Raw genomic sequence first — 16,379 nt, forward strand, 5'->3', positions numbered from 1 at the left:
TACAAAATTCCATTTCCCTTATTTTTCTCCCATAATTAATTTTCTTTTCTTGTGAATCAAGAAATTTTAAAAAGTATTTCCATATATAAAGAGATTTTAATAACTCAATTTACTATAATCAATTATTGAAATAGAAGCTTCTACGAAATAAGACTTTTTAATGAATCAACTTATTATCATCAATTAGTTCCTTTTCTTTCGGACTTTCTTCCAACAAAATCAATCTCAATAAGGTTATAAATTTAAGTCCCCTATATAAAAACGAAACACTTAATCTTTTAGCAAGTACAGTATATACATATATGATATATTATTTATTTATTTATCAGTTAAAAACATTAAATATCATTTATGCATGTGACTTACGTAAGAGCTGATGTTAAGAGATTAGTTAAAAATTAGGTTATTTTAAAACCAAGTTTTGACTTTTTATTTACACGTTGCAGCCTCTGCAACATGTTGGCATCTTTTTTGGCCTTTTGATACGGTAACTTGTCTCTCTTTTTTATTTTTTAATATTTTTAAACATAATTATTTACTGTTACAGAATAAAAAATGAATGCAGTTTTTTTCCTCTTTAATTTCTTTAAACCAACATGTCAAACACACAGAGGAAGATAAATCCAACAACAGACAAATGGAAAATATCCACCCAAAAGGCTTCCCTTTTTTCAATCTTTGAGATTTAAACAATTCTTGAAAACTTTACTGGGAAATTACCATTATTTTTTTTTCAAATGGGGTTTTGTGTGTTTGATTTCTTTATGTTTAAATTAATAGTTTAATGTCTAATTGAGCTTTGAGGGAAGAAAAAGAAGCCATATGCGCGTGTAGAATCAAAAATCAAAGTCAATGTTCAAAGCTTTGTGCCAAAGGGACAGAAATATCAAACATTTGAACAATTCTTCTCTCTTTTTGTATATAACAAAACAACATGTATGTATATATATATATATCAGCTGTCATACTCTCTCTCTTCTTCATAACATTTAATATTTCACTTTGATTCTTTTATTTATTTCAAACTGAACTTGAAGAATATTGAGTCATATTTGCATTTTATGTATAAAGATTACAACTTTGTAGCTAAAACTTGTGGTTTAGGACTTCCAAATTAACTACCTACTATTTTTTCTAGCTTGTGCCTATATTGGGTCTCAAATTTCTTCTCATTTAATTGTTCTTTGAATTGGGGTTGGTTTAATTCTTCTTTTCTTTCTTGGGTTTTGAAGGATTTAGCTAAAGTTCAAATCTTGGAACATAATTTGTCATAAAGTTGTGATCTTTGACACTTTTTTGGAAAAAACTGCATTACCCTTTTGGTAGTTTTGTGATTCTCTACTGAAAAAAGATTAAAAAATTTCTTTTTGGTTAAGAAATGAGAACTGGGAGGAGAAAAAAGCTACATTTCAGCAAGATCTACTCATTTAGATGTGGGAAAGCATCATTTGTAAGTGATGATCATTCACAAATTGGAGGACCTGGATTTTCAAGAGTAGTATTTTGTAATGAACCAAGTGGTTTTGAGGCTGGAATTAGAGATTATGCAGGAAATTATGTTAGTACAACAAAATATACAGCAGCAACTTTCTTGCCTAAGTCTTTGTTTGAGCAGTTTAGAAGAGTAGCTAACTTCTACTTTCTTGTTACTGGAATCTTGGCTTTTACAGCACTGGCTCCTTATTCTGCTGTTAGTGCTATTCTTCCTTTGATTATTGTTATTGGTGCAACTATGGTTAAGGAGGGTATTGAAGACTGGCGTAGAAAGCAACAGGTATTCACTTCTTCTTTTTTTCCTGATTTGGAAAGTTTAAATTAAAGCAGATCTTACTGGTAAAACAGAAAAAAAATTAAAAAAATTATGTTGTTCTTGTTAGTATAATGATGACATGAGTTGAGATGTGAGGATTCATATAGCACTGCCCTAACTTGTTTGGAACTGAGGCGGAGTAGTAGTTGTTGTTTGGTTCTTCTCGTCTTTCTAACCTTTTTTAGTTTGCTTTTTGGCTAATAATTGTTGCTTGAAAAATGTTCTTGATGATGCTTGTTGCTGCCTAAAAAAGATTTGAGTGATATAGTAATAATTTTGTTACTGGACTGTGTGTGAATAATCTAGGATTCTTGGGATCCAACTGTCAGAGATGTGAAAGTTCTGTTTCTCGGATTACTATAAGTGGATGACAAGATAGTTAATGAAATCTATGAGATTGTGTATATGGTAAATATTTGACAGTCCCAAATATAGCAAAGTTACCATTTTGCAGTGAAAGTATTATTCCCTAAGATAGCCTATTTTCATTTTTTTTTCATTTTGGGACCAGTTTCATGATTTCTCAATTGATACTCTGGCATTTTATCTGGACTTGTTATGCATGATACGGATTCTCTGGTAGTGGAGACTCTTTTGATATACAGATATTGGTTGTTTATAAATGTACTTCTGCTTATTGCCGCTTCCCTGTCCAGCGCCACGCAGTTTGTCATTCGTCTTCTCGTTTTGTTCTTTTCAGGATATTGAGGTGAATAACAGGAAGGTTAAAGTACATCAAGGAGATGGAGTTTTTGATCTTTCTGAATGGAAAAATTTGAGAGTCGGTGATATAGTTAAGGTGGAGAAGGATCAATTCTTTCCGGCAGACCTTCTTTTGCTTTCATCTTGTTATGATGATGCAGTTTGCTATGTTGAGACCATGAACTTAGATGGGGAAACTAATTTGAAGCTTAAACAGGCATTGGATGTTACTTCATCGTTAAATGAAGATCTGCACTTCAAAGACTTTAAGGCTTTAGTTAAATGTGAAGATCCTAATGCTAATTTGTATACTTTCGTTGGAAGTATGGAATACGAAGAACAACAGCATCCTCTTTCTCCCCAGCAATTACTCCTCAGAGACTCTAAATTGCGCAACACAGAATATATATATGGGGCCGTCATCTTTACTGGTCACGACACTAAGGTCATGCAGAATGCGACAGATCCCCCTTCTAAAAGAAGCAAGATTGAGAGGAAAATGGATAGAATCATTTACTTCTTATTTGCCGTTTTGTTCACAATTTCTTTTGTTGGATCAGTCTACTTTGGAATTGTAACTAAAGAGGATCTAGATGGCGGACATAAAAGGTGGTACCTGCAACCCGATAGATCAGAAATTTTCTTTGATCCGAGAAGAGCTCCTGCTGCTGCCGTTTACCATTTCCTGACAGCTATAATGCTGTATAGCTACTTTATTCCGATCTCCTTGTATGTATCGATCGAAATTGTTAAAGTTCTTCAGAGTATCTTCATTAATCAGGATATTAGCATGTACTATGAAGAAACTGATAAACCAGCACATGCTCGCACCTCAAATCTAACTGAGGAACTCGGCCAGGTTGACACAATACTTTCCGATAAAACTGGCACACTGACTTGTAATTCAATGGAGTTTGTCAAGTGTTCTGTAGCAGGAACTGCTTATGGACGTGGTATTACAGAAGTTGAAAGGGCCATGGCTAAAAGAAATGGATCTCCGCTGCTGAAAATAGGTAAGGATCATGCTGAGGATGGTGCAGTTAGTCCTAGGAAGTCCACTGTTAAAGGCTTCAATTTTGAAGACGAGCGAATCATGAATGCGAATTGGCTTTTTGAGCCTCATTCAGATGTAATACAGAAGTTCTTCCGTTTATTAGCAGTCTGTCATACAGTCATACCAGAATTAGATGAAGGTACAGGCAAGGTTTCATATGAAGCCGAGTCTCCAGATGAGGCAGCCTTTGTCATTGCTGCTAGAGAAATTGGTTTTGAATTCTATAAGAGGACGCAAACAAGTGTGTCGGTGCATGAATTGGATTTGGCTTCTGGACAGAGAATTGAGAGGTAAGTTAACTTGAAACATGTTTCTTCAATATATGTTATCAGCATCTTTAGTTTTCTGAAAGAATAGCATCTTGCAGCCTAGTACCAGTGACATTTCTTGTTTTCAAAATGATGTTTAATCTCTCTGAAACACTTTAGACGATGAATGTTAAATATGTATTTCTGATATTTTATACAGTGGTATAAACATAAGCAATTTTTTTTCTTAAGAGTAATCATAGAGATCTTTGTTTACAGGTCATATAAGATTTTGAACGTTTTGGAGTTTAATAGTACAAGAAAAAGGATGTCCGTCATAGTAAAGGATGAGGACGGAAAGATCTTGTTACTCTCCAAAGGTGCCGACAGGTTAGTCAAGTTGCAACTTCGCATTCGCCATAAATTCTTTAAACTCCTATTTTAGTTACGGACCTAGTTTTTATGCAGTATCATGTTTGAAAGACTTGGAAAAAATGGAAGAGAGTTTGAAGAAGAAACAAAGGAACATGTGAATGAGTATGCCGATGCAGGTTTGAGGACCTTGATACTGGCTTATCGTAAACTCAGTGAAGAAGAATACAAAAGTTTCAATGAAAAATTCCTAGAGGCCAAGAATTCAATCAGTGAAGACCGTGAAACAATCATTGACGAAATAACAGATAATATAGAAAAAGACTTGATTCTTCTTGGTGCTACTGCTGTGGAGGACAAACTTCAACCTGGGGTAAATTCTATGAAGCCACACAACTGTTTCCACGCATTGTTGATTGATTTATATTGGTTGATCATTGACATATTTGGTTGTGTATTGACTTTTCTGTTTCTATTCATGCTATAGGTTCCGGATTGCATAGACAAACTGGCTCAAGCAGGCATAAAAATTTGGGTTTTGACTGGGGATAAGATGGAAACAGCCATTAATATCGGGTATAGTAATGGATTACGAGTTTTTCTATTCCTTATTTAATACATGCGTTGCTTGTCCAAGCACTTCTGACCGAAATGTCTTCTGCAGTTATGCTTGTAGTTTGCTTAGACAAGGAATGAAGCAAATTATCATAACGCTGGAAAGCCCTGATATTAAAGCTATAGAGAAAGCTGGAGAAAAGAATGCAATTGCCAAGGTAAATACATCTCTACTTTTTTTGCATTGCTTGTTGAAGTGACAGCTATAGAAACATGACTAAATATGTGGAAATGATTCTTTAGATTTTAGTTTTTCATATTCATGATGTTGTGTGATATATATTTTTATTACAGGCTTCAAAGGAAAATGTTTTACGACAAATTACTGAAGGAAAGGCTCTACTTACTACTTCTAGCACGGAGGCATTTGCTTTGATCATTGATGGGAAATCTCTTACATATGCCCTAGATGATGACGTAAAAAATATGTTTTTGGACCTTGCAATCAGATGTGCCTCTGTTATATGCTGCCGTTCATCACCAAAACAGAAGGCACTGGTAAGTTGAATTTCACACTCCAGACTCTATGCATTTCTGTCCTTTGGCTCTCTCAATCCTCTCTTGTATTTTATCTGTAGTTCTGTTTCTAGTCTACTCTAGTGCTTAGTTTGGCGATTCCTTGGAAATATAGGTAACAAGACTAGTCAAATTGGGGACTGGAAAGATAACTTTGGCAGTTGGAGATGGAGCTAATGATGTAGGAATGCTTCAAGAAGCTGATATTGGAATTGGAATCAGCGGCGTTGAAGGAATGCAGGTTCAAGAGCTTATACCTTTCTCTTGCCTCTTTGTAGCAACTTTGATGATTTTCAAATTTCTTCTTTTCTTCTACCTACCCTAATTAATTGTTCTTATCATAATTTTTTCTTCTTTTACTCATTAGGCTGTTATGTCAAGTGATGTTGCTATTGCTCAGTTCCGATTTTTGGAGCGCTTGCTTTTAGTGCATGGACATTGGTGTTATAGAAGGATCTCTTCGATGGTAATCTATTATTCCTCTGATTTTCTCTTTAAAATTTGTTCTCTCATCATAATTTAGATGAGATAAAAATTTGTTTAAAGAATAAATCTATTGCCTTCCGATGAACTGTTTCAAAACATAAAGAAAATATTTGCAAATATTTTGTGGAGCAGTTTGGTAACTGGCTTTTTATATTTGTTTCCCTGCAGATATGCTACTTCTTCTACAAAAACATCGTATTTGGTATCACTGTGTTCTTATACGAGGCATATACATCATTCTCTGGACAACCAGCATATAACGATTGGTTTCTGTCAACTTACAATGTCTTTTTCACATCACTCCCAGTGATTGCTTTGGGAGTTTTCGATCAAGATGTATCTGCCCGATTGTGTCTTAAGGTATGTTACACTTGATGCAGTATTCACATTTTCTTAACGCGTGTGGCTTTATTCCTAGCATTTGTATAGCTTCTTGGACATGAGGTGGAATTAAGTACTTTTTTCTTAGTTTCTAATTATTCTTTTGGTATTATGTGGCAGTTCCCTTTACTGTATCAAGAAGGTGTTCAGAATCTCCTCTTCAGATGGCGTCGTATAATAGGCTGGATGGTCAATGGCGCTTGCAGTGCGGTGATAATCTTCTTCTTATGCATAACAGCATTAGATCCTCAAGCTTATAAAAAAGATGGTAAAGTTGCTGGATATGCAGTTGTTGGAGCAACCATGTACACATGTGTTGTTTGGGTTGCCAATTGCCAAATGGCACTCGCTATCAGTTATTTTACCTTAATCCAGCACATTGTAATCTGGGGTGGAATTGCTCTCTGGTACATTTTCCTTCTGATTTATGGAACCATGGCTACAACATTTTCCACTACCGCGTACAAAATCTTCGTGGAAGCTTTAGCTCCGGCCCCATTCTACTGGATCATCATAATATTGGTGACAGTTTCAGCTCTACTTCCCTACTTTATATACAATGCTATTCAGACGCGGTTCTTCCCATTGTACCACGGGATGATTCAATGGATAAGATACGAGGGGAAATCCGATGACCCAGAGTACTGCCATGTGGTGAGACAGAGATCGATAAGGCCCACAACCGTAGGTTTCACTGCTCGTTCATTGGCGAGAACGAATCCTTTGGAAGACAAGAAAGAGAGGAGCAGTAGCCACAGATAACCACTGTCCAGGCTGGATTTTCACGAGCAGTATACATGTTTCTGTTGAGCTGCGTACACTCTACACTCCCCAGACCCCACTTGTGGGATTTCACTGGGTATGTTATTGTTGTAAGCTGGAACTTGCTCATTGTACATGTTTTCCGAGCTGGTTCTGTACACAACTACATACATGGAGGCTACGTCGTCGAGGTCCAGTTGACGCCACGCTGTACTACTGTACCATGTCTTAAATGGGCAAAGATGCCCCGCAAGTTTGTAAATTTTGTACTGGTAATATAGTATGTAATTCTTTCATTCTATACCTTGTAACATTGTTGTTGAGTACTAGAAGCAGCATAGCAGATAAGCAACTTTTAATAAGGAGGAGGATTGGTTTTGTTTTAAGTGTTAAGACCCCATATTCTCTTTCAAGTTATTATCATCTGTACATTTTTTGATTAATAAAGAATGAGCATTTCAGTTGAACTCTAAGTGTGTGCACATATTTTTTCTTTCTGCAACAATACATACTAACCAGAGGCGGATATAGGATTTATAGAATATGGGTGCACCACTTTAGAAAGGAGAAAAAAAGTATAAAGTGGCAATCGATCCCTATTTTTTGGGATAAATAACTCTATATTCAACCAAGTGCACCATTCAACCTTTTTGAAGCATGGGTGCCAATAGATAATAGTAGACTAATTCTAGAAAATAAATATATAAAATACCTAGTTTGACAGGAGAGACTATGGGTACCCGTGCCCCATAAACTAAGCTATAAATGCCCCCCCCCCCCCCGGTTAAAAGAAGCCATATTAGACTAAAATGACGTGACTAAACATCTTATATATACCCGAAAATCACGCCAAACATATTGAGAGAGTATACAAGGCGAATTCAGGATTTAGAGTAGTAAGTTTGGAGTTATTGTGTCTATTATATTTATACTACTCTTTTAAAAAATAATTACATGTATTTTTATTTAATAATTCCACCCAAAGGCAGACTCTAAATATAGGAGATTCAATTATTTCATAAACTTTAGTTAATAAGGCAATAGAAATATTGTAAAAGAGCATGTAAGAGTGTCATTGCAAGTTGAAAGATCCAAAGACTTGTATCAAATGAGTATGAAAAACATCATAATCAACTGTTTGTTTTCTTATACATGTTGAGATGCACTTTGTCTCTAAAACCTCCTCTTCATTTCCACCCCAAAAACTTCCAAAAGCAAATTCACCCTTTTGAGAAAACTCTTCCAAAACATTTTCAACTTCTTCCATACAACATAAACTTTCAAATTCAACCCTCAAAGATCCTCCATAATCTTTCAAGATTTCATCTTCATATCTTCTATTCTCAATCTTCATAGTTTTCTTGTTCCGCCGTCGATCTCTCACTTTCTTTATACATTCTTTTGTTTTCTTTAACAATTTGCATGGGAGGTTAAGCAAGAATAAGATGATGATTTGCAGGATCAAGCATTGGCAGCAGCAACATATGACTATGCAATCGGCCGCGATAATGTTTTTGTCAACCATTTTTTGTGCAAGATTGAAGCAGAGAATGGAGAGAAGGGTGAAGGTAATGAAGAAGGTTATGAATAGAAGTCATTTCTTGTCAAGGAATTAATAGGTTGCTTCTCTTTTAAGAAGGGTATATTGATGTTTGAAGCATGAGAAGATATTGTCTGCAAAGCTAAAAAATGGAACTGATAGCTTAAAGCAAAATGTGGAAGGAAGCATAAGCTGTCCTATTCTAGTTGACTTATAATTCATATGTTGCTAACATTCTTTGCTACTTGGTGCTTTATCTTCATTGTTCCTTGAGCCGAGGGTGTACCGGAAACTGCTTCTCTATCTCTATGAGGTAGGGGTAAGGTCGGCGTACATACTACCCTTCCCAGACCCCATTTATGGGATCAAACTAAGTTGTTATTGTTGTTGTTATTGTTGTTGTTCTTGTTCTTGTTATAATTGATATGTTCGTGGTTAAGTAGCAGAATAACTTCGCTTGTGTGATCTTGCTCATGTTGCCGGTCTCAAGTCTGAATAAAGGAAAAGCGTTGCAGTAGGTTGACGGTCAGCATAAAAAGAATCAATTTACAATGTATCCTAGTACACTGAGACATGCTCGCCTAGGCACTATTGGACTAAGATGTGTTTAAATAGAGCAATATGGACAGTGAGGATTTATATAGACGACCATAACTTACTTGGGATTGAAGCGTAGTTATTTGTTTGTTTATGTATAGCTAGCAGAAGTGTTCACTCAATAGACTTGACTTTTTGAGGTCTTTGTCTGACTTTTTGCACTTGCCTTCCAAAGAAAGACATAAACTCTTCTGAATCTTGCTTCTTGTTCTTTTCCTTGTGTCTATGGATGTAAAACTAAGCAAAGTAAAACATTAGCCTTTATATTTACAATTTTCTTTACGTGAATGTTAATCATTGGAGTGGAAATCTTCTGATGAAAACTAAGAAATACTAGCAAACTTTAAAGGGCCTTTTCTCTTTCTTTTTAATCTCGTGGTCCCGCCCTTCCCCGAACGTAAAAATGACACCAGGTAATCACTCTAAAGGGCTACTATTTAAAAATTAGTCAGCGCGTCCTGAATTTCAATTTTTCAGTTCAACTTTTTAGGACAAAAATGTTTTGAATTATCCTTAAGTTGAGGTTTTTAGTTTAAAATTTCAGGACAAAATAAGTACTTGCTAATCTCTAAATAGCATCCTGAGAATGACTATTTGTGCACTTGCCCCTCCCTGGACCCCACGCATAGCGGAACCTTAGTGTACCGACTGCTTTTTTTTTTTTTACACTTATTTTCTTATATCTCTCTTTTCTGTTTTTTCCCTGCTTTTCTATTTTCCTTTTTTTTTTTCCGCGAAAACCGGGGGAGGAAGGGGGTGGTAAAGCTGTTGATCTCAAGACCTGTATGTTCCATCAAAGTACACATTTCCACCATTTTGAGAAGAACAAACAAATTGAATAAACCTTTTGAACGAACAAATATTGGAGAAGACAAAAAATTTCCAGTTACTTGCAGGAAAAATTGCTCCCAAAATAGCAGGGCTTAAATGTAAGCCAGCAAAACAAAGGAATCTACTTACAAAACCTAACCAACAACTAAATAACCTCGAAGGGGCAATCGTATACCTCTCAACGTAGGCGCCTTTGATCTATAAACAGATACATACACTTGCTTTAGCAAGGCCTTTTAGTTGTGTAAAATAGTAACTATACCCTATCTTCAGCCGACTCTCCACTATGGTGTGTACCTTGACTAAAAAAATCGGAACTAAAATCTGGACTACCAAATGCCATCCTTCGAAACAATCTTATTTCTGCAGATTGTTCTGCAGTGTTATATATTGTACTTTCCCCGACTTTCATTCCATTTGACAGATCAGAAATAGACAAACTATCAAAAGCTCTCACGATCTGCAAAGAATAAGAACGATTGGAACGTAAATTCCTCTTCATGACAAGTCTTAACGGTGTTTCAGGTGATAAGATTTTTAGTGAAATAAAGAATCGGTTACCTGTCCCATTCCTGGTCTCTTTGCAGCCGAGTGGCGCACACAAGCTGCAGCTGCTTCAATCAGTTGAAACATCTCGGTGGCAACATAATTCCTCTCGAGGCGTGGATCTGCCAACTGATCAAATTCCCCTTTCTCGAGTGCATGAATAAACAAAGGCCGAGCCTGGAAAAGAAAAAAAGATCAAATTGCAGCATGACTCAAAAAGTTTTACATTGACACGACTGCAAAACAGTGTTAGGCTGATTCGAAGTTAGGTCTGGTGATTAGTACCAGAATTCAGTTCTAACCGAAAGAGTTATTATTTTCAGAAACTTCCTAAAGAGAAGAATGACTGCCATACTTTGTTAGGAAATACAGCTGTAAATTAGGCTACTGACTACAAAAGGAACCAAATGAAATGAAAATTATTTTTAGCGGAAGCCTTCTGCTCGGAGTAATATCCATGAAATGAAATTTAAGTAGACAACTTCTTGGGATTTTTGGTTGTTGCAAAGCAACTAAAAACCTCAAAATTTCAGGTGAAGAAAAACTAATGACGGAAATTGAGACAGTTGTATCATAAAACAGAAGTATAAGAAATGATTGCAGAATAATTGCAAAAAGCTGGCCTTCTCAGATCTAGGTGAACGAAATTTAAGAGTGCCTAGGAAATACAGTATCTCCAACACATTCGGCTATGCTCAATCAAGATGGTAAAATCTTGAGACTCTTATTTATAAAACAAGAGATTCTCCTTCAAGGCATGTCAAGTGTCAACTATAAACTACAATCCTGTTCCAGTACGAAAAACAGCGAAAAACAGCTGTTAATCACAACGGGCAGAACATGCTTATCAAATATATGGACTCAAATGGATCCTTACAATATGGAAACACTCCAACAATGAAGCACCATCTGTGTAATTAGTACACAACCAAACTGACCTAAGATTTTCTCTCACCCACTCAGTCAAGTAAGCTGCAAATAAGTAAACATCAAATCTGTCTCCATCCTTTTCTTGCTTTCTCAATATCACTAAAGGATATTAAAAAGTACCACTCTTCATGAACATGAAGAGCAGCATTTTCAGCAATTTCTACTTGGTCATTGCTTTAACTGTAGCTTTTGGACACCAAAATTCCCTGGATTTGTTTTGCTCCAAGATATCTTATTTGTGCCCTACACCATCAAATCCCCCCCTGATAAGCCTAAAATTAAGGATTAAATTGGAAACGACATCTTTCCTAGAACATGTAGAGGGGCTACAAGGTGATTTTAACAAATCCCAGAGATTTCATGAACACAGATGCCAGCTATTACAGGATACAATGCATGATCGTAGGGGAATCATCAGGATTCTTTAAGGTGCATCCACTTCCAAACTGTCCTCTGAACTTTCTCAATCTTACAAGCAAAAACAAGGACAACCTCACTGCCATTTATAGAAAAGAGCAGCTCTTATCCATTGAAATGGCAGTGAGTAGGCAACTATATGGTAGGTCTAACGATAAACAAGTTCTGTTGCAACAGTCTATTCCCTAAAGTTGAAAATTATATGCACACACACTTTCCATAGGCAAATATTTGATAGTATTTCCACCCAAAGTTTTCCAGGATAGAGGTCTGAATTTCTTTTAAAAGAACTTATAGCAGAGAAACCTCGTGCTACTCAGAACATTGGCTGGCTGGTGTGATAGAACAAAGAAACCTAAAAGATTTTTTTTTGAAGAGGTGCGACTAGACGCTTGCTGCATAGTAGCAGTGTCGCACTAAGTTCTTGTGCGGGGAAAATGACAGGATGAATCACCAAATCTTATTTAACATGAGATGCAAAGGTTGTCCTAGCGAAATGGACACAAACAGTACTTATACTGCAGATGCAGATACGTTAACTTGTAACTACAATAAATAACCAGAACATAATTCTCACATAATATGGAGAGAAGGTGATGAAAGAGAGAGAGAAAGAAGAGATTGGTTTGGCTACAAACATACCCACTCAACTAGACTCTCCTCCCCTAAAGGCTGAGATGTATCAACAGGCTTCCGTCCAGTAATTAGCTCCAGAAGCACAACCCCAAAAGAATATACGTCGGATTTTTCAGTCAGCTTGCCGCTTGATGCATATTCAGGAGCCATGTAGCTGAAAGGATCCAAGGAATTAGAATAGACACATAGAAAGAAGGAATGTAGTGCATTATTTCCTATTATCCAATTAGTGTTAATTTTGGTGCAGGAACATACCCAAATGTTCCAACAACACGTGTTGTAACATGAGTTTTTGCATCCTGAGCTAATTTAGCTAAACCAAAATCAGAAACCTGTGGAAAAAAAAGAATTGTAAGGCAGTTTGCGAGTCAAAGAATGTGAATAATGGAGTTTGAGGATGTTGACATACCCGAGCCTCGAAATTACTATCCAAAAGAATGTTTGATGATTTAATGTCTCTGTGGATAATTCGAGGATTGCCTGTCATCACCAAGAGAATGAACAACACAAAAGAAGAGTGATAATAATGAAATCCATAGTTAAAGAATGCAAAAAAAAAAGGTTAAAGAATGATAAATAGAATAAGTGCATCGCGTAAATATTACAGGCAACAAGAACAAAGGGGTTGTGTATTACAAATCAGACCAATGGAATAAACAAAGAGAATATAATCAACCATAACTATAAGACTAAAGGAAGAGAAAGAAAGTTACAATCTTCATGCAGATAAGCTATTCCACGAGCTGCACCAACAGCAATCTTAACACGTGTTGTCCAATCCATAACAGGCCTTCCAGCCGCTGTAAATTTCATGTATCCACATCTAGTTTTAGTGACCAAATGTCAAAAGTGAGTTTGAAAGAAAAATAAAAGATTTGTATTTACCATGAAGATGAAAGTAAAGGGTGTTATTTGGGACATAGTCATAAACAAGGAGCCTTCTACTCTCAGAAATGCAATAACCTACAAGGGAAACCAAATGGCGATGGTGTACTCTACTGATGATTTCAACTTCAGCTCTGAACTCCCGGTCTCCCTGGCGCCCACCAATATCTAGTTGCTTTACTGCGACGTCCCTCCCATCTTCTAGATATCCTTTGTATACAGAACCAAATCCACCTGCCCCCAACAAATTCTCAGCCGAGAAGTCATTAGTAGCCTTAACTAGTTCTTCATAGGTAAACCATATCTTTGAACTTCCCAATCCACCAGATCCTGCAGGAGAAATTAGGAAATTGGAGCCAGTTCCGTTTCCAGTCCCAGGTGTTGATTCTTGTATCTTCAATAAGACAGACTCTGTACATAATTTGCACTCTTCTCAGATTGCAATTTATATTTTTGAACCACAAATATTACATTGATGTTGCTTGAAAGCATCTGAAACATTTATTGACGTGCTAATGAATGATATACTAGCTAGTGAAAAATTACCAGATTGTGGGGTGAAACCCACAGAGGTTGGCATGACATTCCCGCCATTGAGGCGAAAAGCCTTTTTCTTTCGCTTCCACATGCACCAACCCACTGCTCCAATAATACTAAGCAATAAAACAGCAAGAACGATGCCAATGGCAACTGTACCTCCAGTCCCTAGGCCGCTACTACTCGGACTGTTTGAGCTATCCGCTGCATTATTACTTGACCTATTGGTAGTGGAGCCATCTGAAGGAACTGGTGGTGAAGGAGGTGGATTTTTAGGAGGTTCCAAGGACGGTGTAGGAGGTGAACTTCGTGGTGGCGTAAATGCTGGCGATGGAGGTGAATTCGCAGGTGGAGGTGGTGAAGGGGGTGAATTTTTAGGAGGGTCGGAGGCTGGGGCAGGAGGTGAACCTTGTGGTGGTGGAGAAACTGGTGATGGAGGTGGATTCACGGGCGAAGGTGGCGGAGGGGATGAACCTTCCGGAGGTTCAGGAGATTGTGGTGGTGGAGTAGGATCCGGATTCTGTGGAGGTGGCGGAGAGGATGTAGGTGGCGGATCAACTTTTGGTGGTGGTGGAGATGAACTTGGAGGAGTGGTTGGTTGTGGTGGAGGTGAGATAGGTGGAGGAGGATCAGCTTTTGGAGGCGGTGGAGGTGAATTTGTCGGAGGAGTTGGTTCTGGAGGAGGTGAGGTAGGTGGAGGCTCAACTTTCGGAGGTGGTGATGAACTAACTGGTGGGCTGGATGGAGGAGGAGGAGAACTAGCAGGCGGAGGAGACACCGGTGGTGGTGAACTAGTAGGCGGAGGAGAAGATTGAGGTGGCGGTGAACTAGCAGGCGGAGGAGAAGATTGAGGTGGAGGTGAGGAAGGTAAAGGTGGAGGACTAAAAGTCGGAGTTGTATCATTTGTTGGAGGAGCAGAAGCTGTTGGTGGAGAAGCCATCGGAGGAGGCGATGTCACGTTAGGAGGGGATTGCGGTAGAGGTGGTGAGGCCGGGGAAGGAGATGTTGCATTCGTTGAAGGAGCAGATTGTGGAGGTAAGGTTGGAGGTAACGAAGATACGGGTGGTGCTGTTGCATTAGGCTGGGATGAAGGGGCCGGAGAAGAAAGCTGAGGAGGTGGAGTTAAGACAATTGGAGGAACAGGAAATGGTGCAGAAGTTGGAGGTGGAGAAACAATTGACATCCCACCACCACCAAAACTAGCTAAATTACACCATCTCTTAGATACTATCAAACTCTCCAAACATCAATGCAATTACCAGAATTCCAAGAATTCTACTCAAAGTTCAGACTTGCTCTAAAGTGATTTTTCCTAAAAAAAGGTATCCAAATACGCAATAAAATTGCTCCTTATGCTCAAATTAATATCCTAGAGATCCAAATTTGTAAACCTATTCACTCCCAAGTGAGATAAAGCAATCCACTCCAGTTCCAAGCAAAACACCTAGGAATTTCAGAACCAAAAAAAAAAAAAAAAAAGATTCAAACTTTCACGAAATTCAACTCACTAAACTTGTAGGCTACCACAAAACAACAAAAGGACTTGATCTTTAAAGAAGTTCAATCAGAATTCATATTCACCTTTATCTAATTCATCATATACACACATTAGCAAATTCTTATACACAACACCATATCCGGTGTATTTCCACTGTATGGGGTCGGGGGAATATAGTGTGAACGCAGACCTTACTCCTTACCTTGTGGACACAAGAGGTAGAGAGGCTGTTTCCAGAAGACCTCGGCTCAATATACATTAGAAAATTATTATCAGAATCAAAATCTCAATTATGAACAAACTTACCAAATCAAGAAACTGAGATTACTTACAACCCTTATAGCAAAAAAAAGAAAAATACCCAGATCACTAAATGTAGAATCAAGAAATACCAAGATCACCTCATAGAAAATTACACAAACACCAAAACCCAAATCAAGAAAAGACAGACAAAAAACTATATTCCCAATGTAAATTCACATATATAAATTCAATCTTTCAAACCAAAAACCCAAATTAGCAAGAACCATAAAAGTAAATCCACAATTAGATAAAACCAAAAAAAGGAACTTTTTCCTTTTTTTTTTCTTCTTTTACCTTATTATGTTTTCTATGGCAGTGGCATGATCAAATGCAAGAGCCAATCTTTAAAATACAAAAACCACCAAAAAAGAAAAATTTATGTAAACCTGGGAAGTTCAGACCCAAAGGGGGAACACGGAAAGTGGGGTCAGATAAATCCAATTTCTAGTGTGGCCCAACACAGTGAAAGCGACAACCTTTTACACGTTGAAAACTATGTGTTATTTATATGAATATGATGTTTTAGATGATGTCATTTAAAAGTCATTTTTGTTATGATTATTAAATTATTTTTTCTTGCTTCTTAAAACGTCAACATCAAAATGCACAAAATTTAAAGGTAAGGTTGCGCAACGTTGCAGCTAATGCATAGGGTCAGCGCCTAATAATCAAACATTTGCTTTGGCTTTTTCATAAACCTAAAATTTTCTACT

The 16,379-nt window shown here is 37.2% G+C and overlaps 3 protein-coding genes across 4 annotated transcripts; 1 reads left to right on the top strand and 2 right to left on the bottom strand.

Annotated features, from left to right (window-relative positions):
* Positions 1-921: 921 nt before the first annotated feature.
* Positions 922-7,413, top strand: LOC107774993 (putative phospholipid-transporting ATPase 9). Of its 2 annotated transcripts, XM_075241257.1 has the most exons (12): positions 985-1,558; positions 1,671-1,774; positions 2,511-3,856; positions 4,094-4,204; positions 4,283-4,559; positions 4,674-4,762; positions 4,851-4,959; positions 5,096-5,299; positions 5,433-5,558; positions 5,685-5,783; positions 5,972-6,163; positions 6,305-7,413. In XM_075241257.1, the coding sequence occupies exons 2-12, from the start codon at positions 1,733-1,735 to the stop codon at positions 6,944-6,946; spliced, it is 3,237 nt and encodes a 1,078-aa protein (XP_075097358.1). In that variant the 5' UTR covers positions 985-1,558; positions 1,671-1,732; the 3' UTR covers positions 6,947-7,413. The 2 variants fall into 2 exon arrangements, with proteins under 2 accessions (XP_016450141.2, XP_075097358.1); XM_016594655.2 differs by having other exon boundaries at positions 922-1,774.
* Positions 7,414-8,018: 605 nt separating this feature from the next.
* Positions 8,019-8,471, bottom strand: LOC142174221 (uncharacterized). The gene has a single exon (XM_075240015.1). It carries the CDS (start codon positions 8,469-8,471, stop codon positions 8,019-8,021), a length of 453 nt encoding a protein of 150 aa, XP_075096116.1.
* A 1,474-nt stretch (positions 8,472-9,945) lies between these two features.
* On the bottom strand, positions 9,946-16,080 carry LOC107774994 (proline-rich receptor-like protein kinase PERK9). Its single transcript, XM_075240591.1, has 9 exons — positions 15,961-16,080; positions 13,875-15,309; positions 13,329-13,739; positions 13,157-13,243; positions 12,853-12,923; positions 12,699-12,775; positions 12,450-12,597; positions 10,476-10,637; positions 9,946-10,374 (listed from the first exon to the last, which is right to left on the bottom strand). Exons 2-9 carry the CDS (start codon positions 15,046-15,048, stop codon positions 10,171-10,173), a joined length of 2,334 nt encoding a protein of 777 aa, XP_075096692.1. The 5' UTR covers positions 15,049-15,309; positions 15,961-16,080; the 3' UTR covers positions 9,946-10,170.
* Positions 16,081-16,379: the final 299 nt, after the last annotated feature.

This window comes from Nicotiana tabacum, chromosome 20 (genome assembly GCF_000715075.1).
Source record: "Nicotiana tabacum cultivar K326 chromosome 20, ASM71507v2, whole genome shotgun sequence".
Classification (NCBI taxonomy): Eukaryota; Viridiplantae; Streptophyta; class Magnoliopsida; order Solanales; family Solanaceae; genus Nicotiana; species Nicotiana tabacum.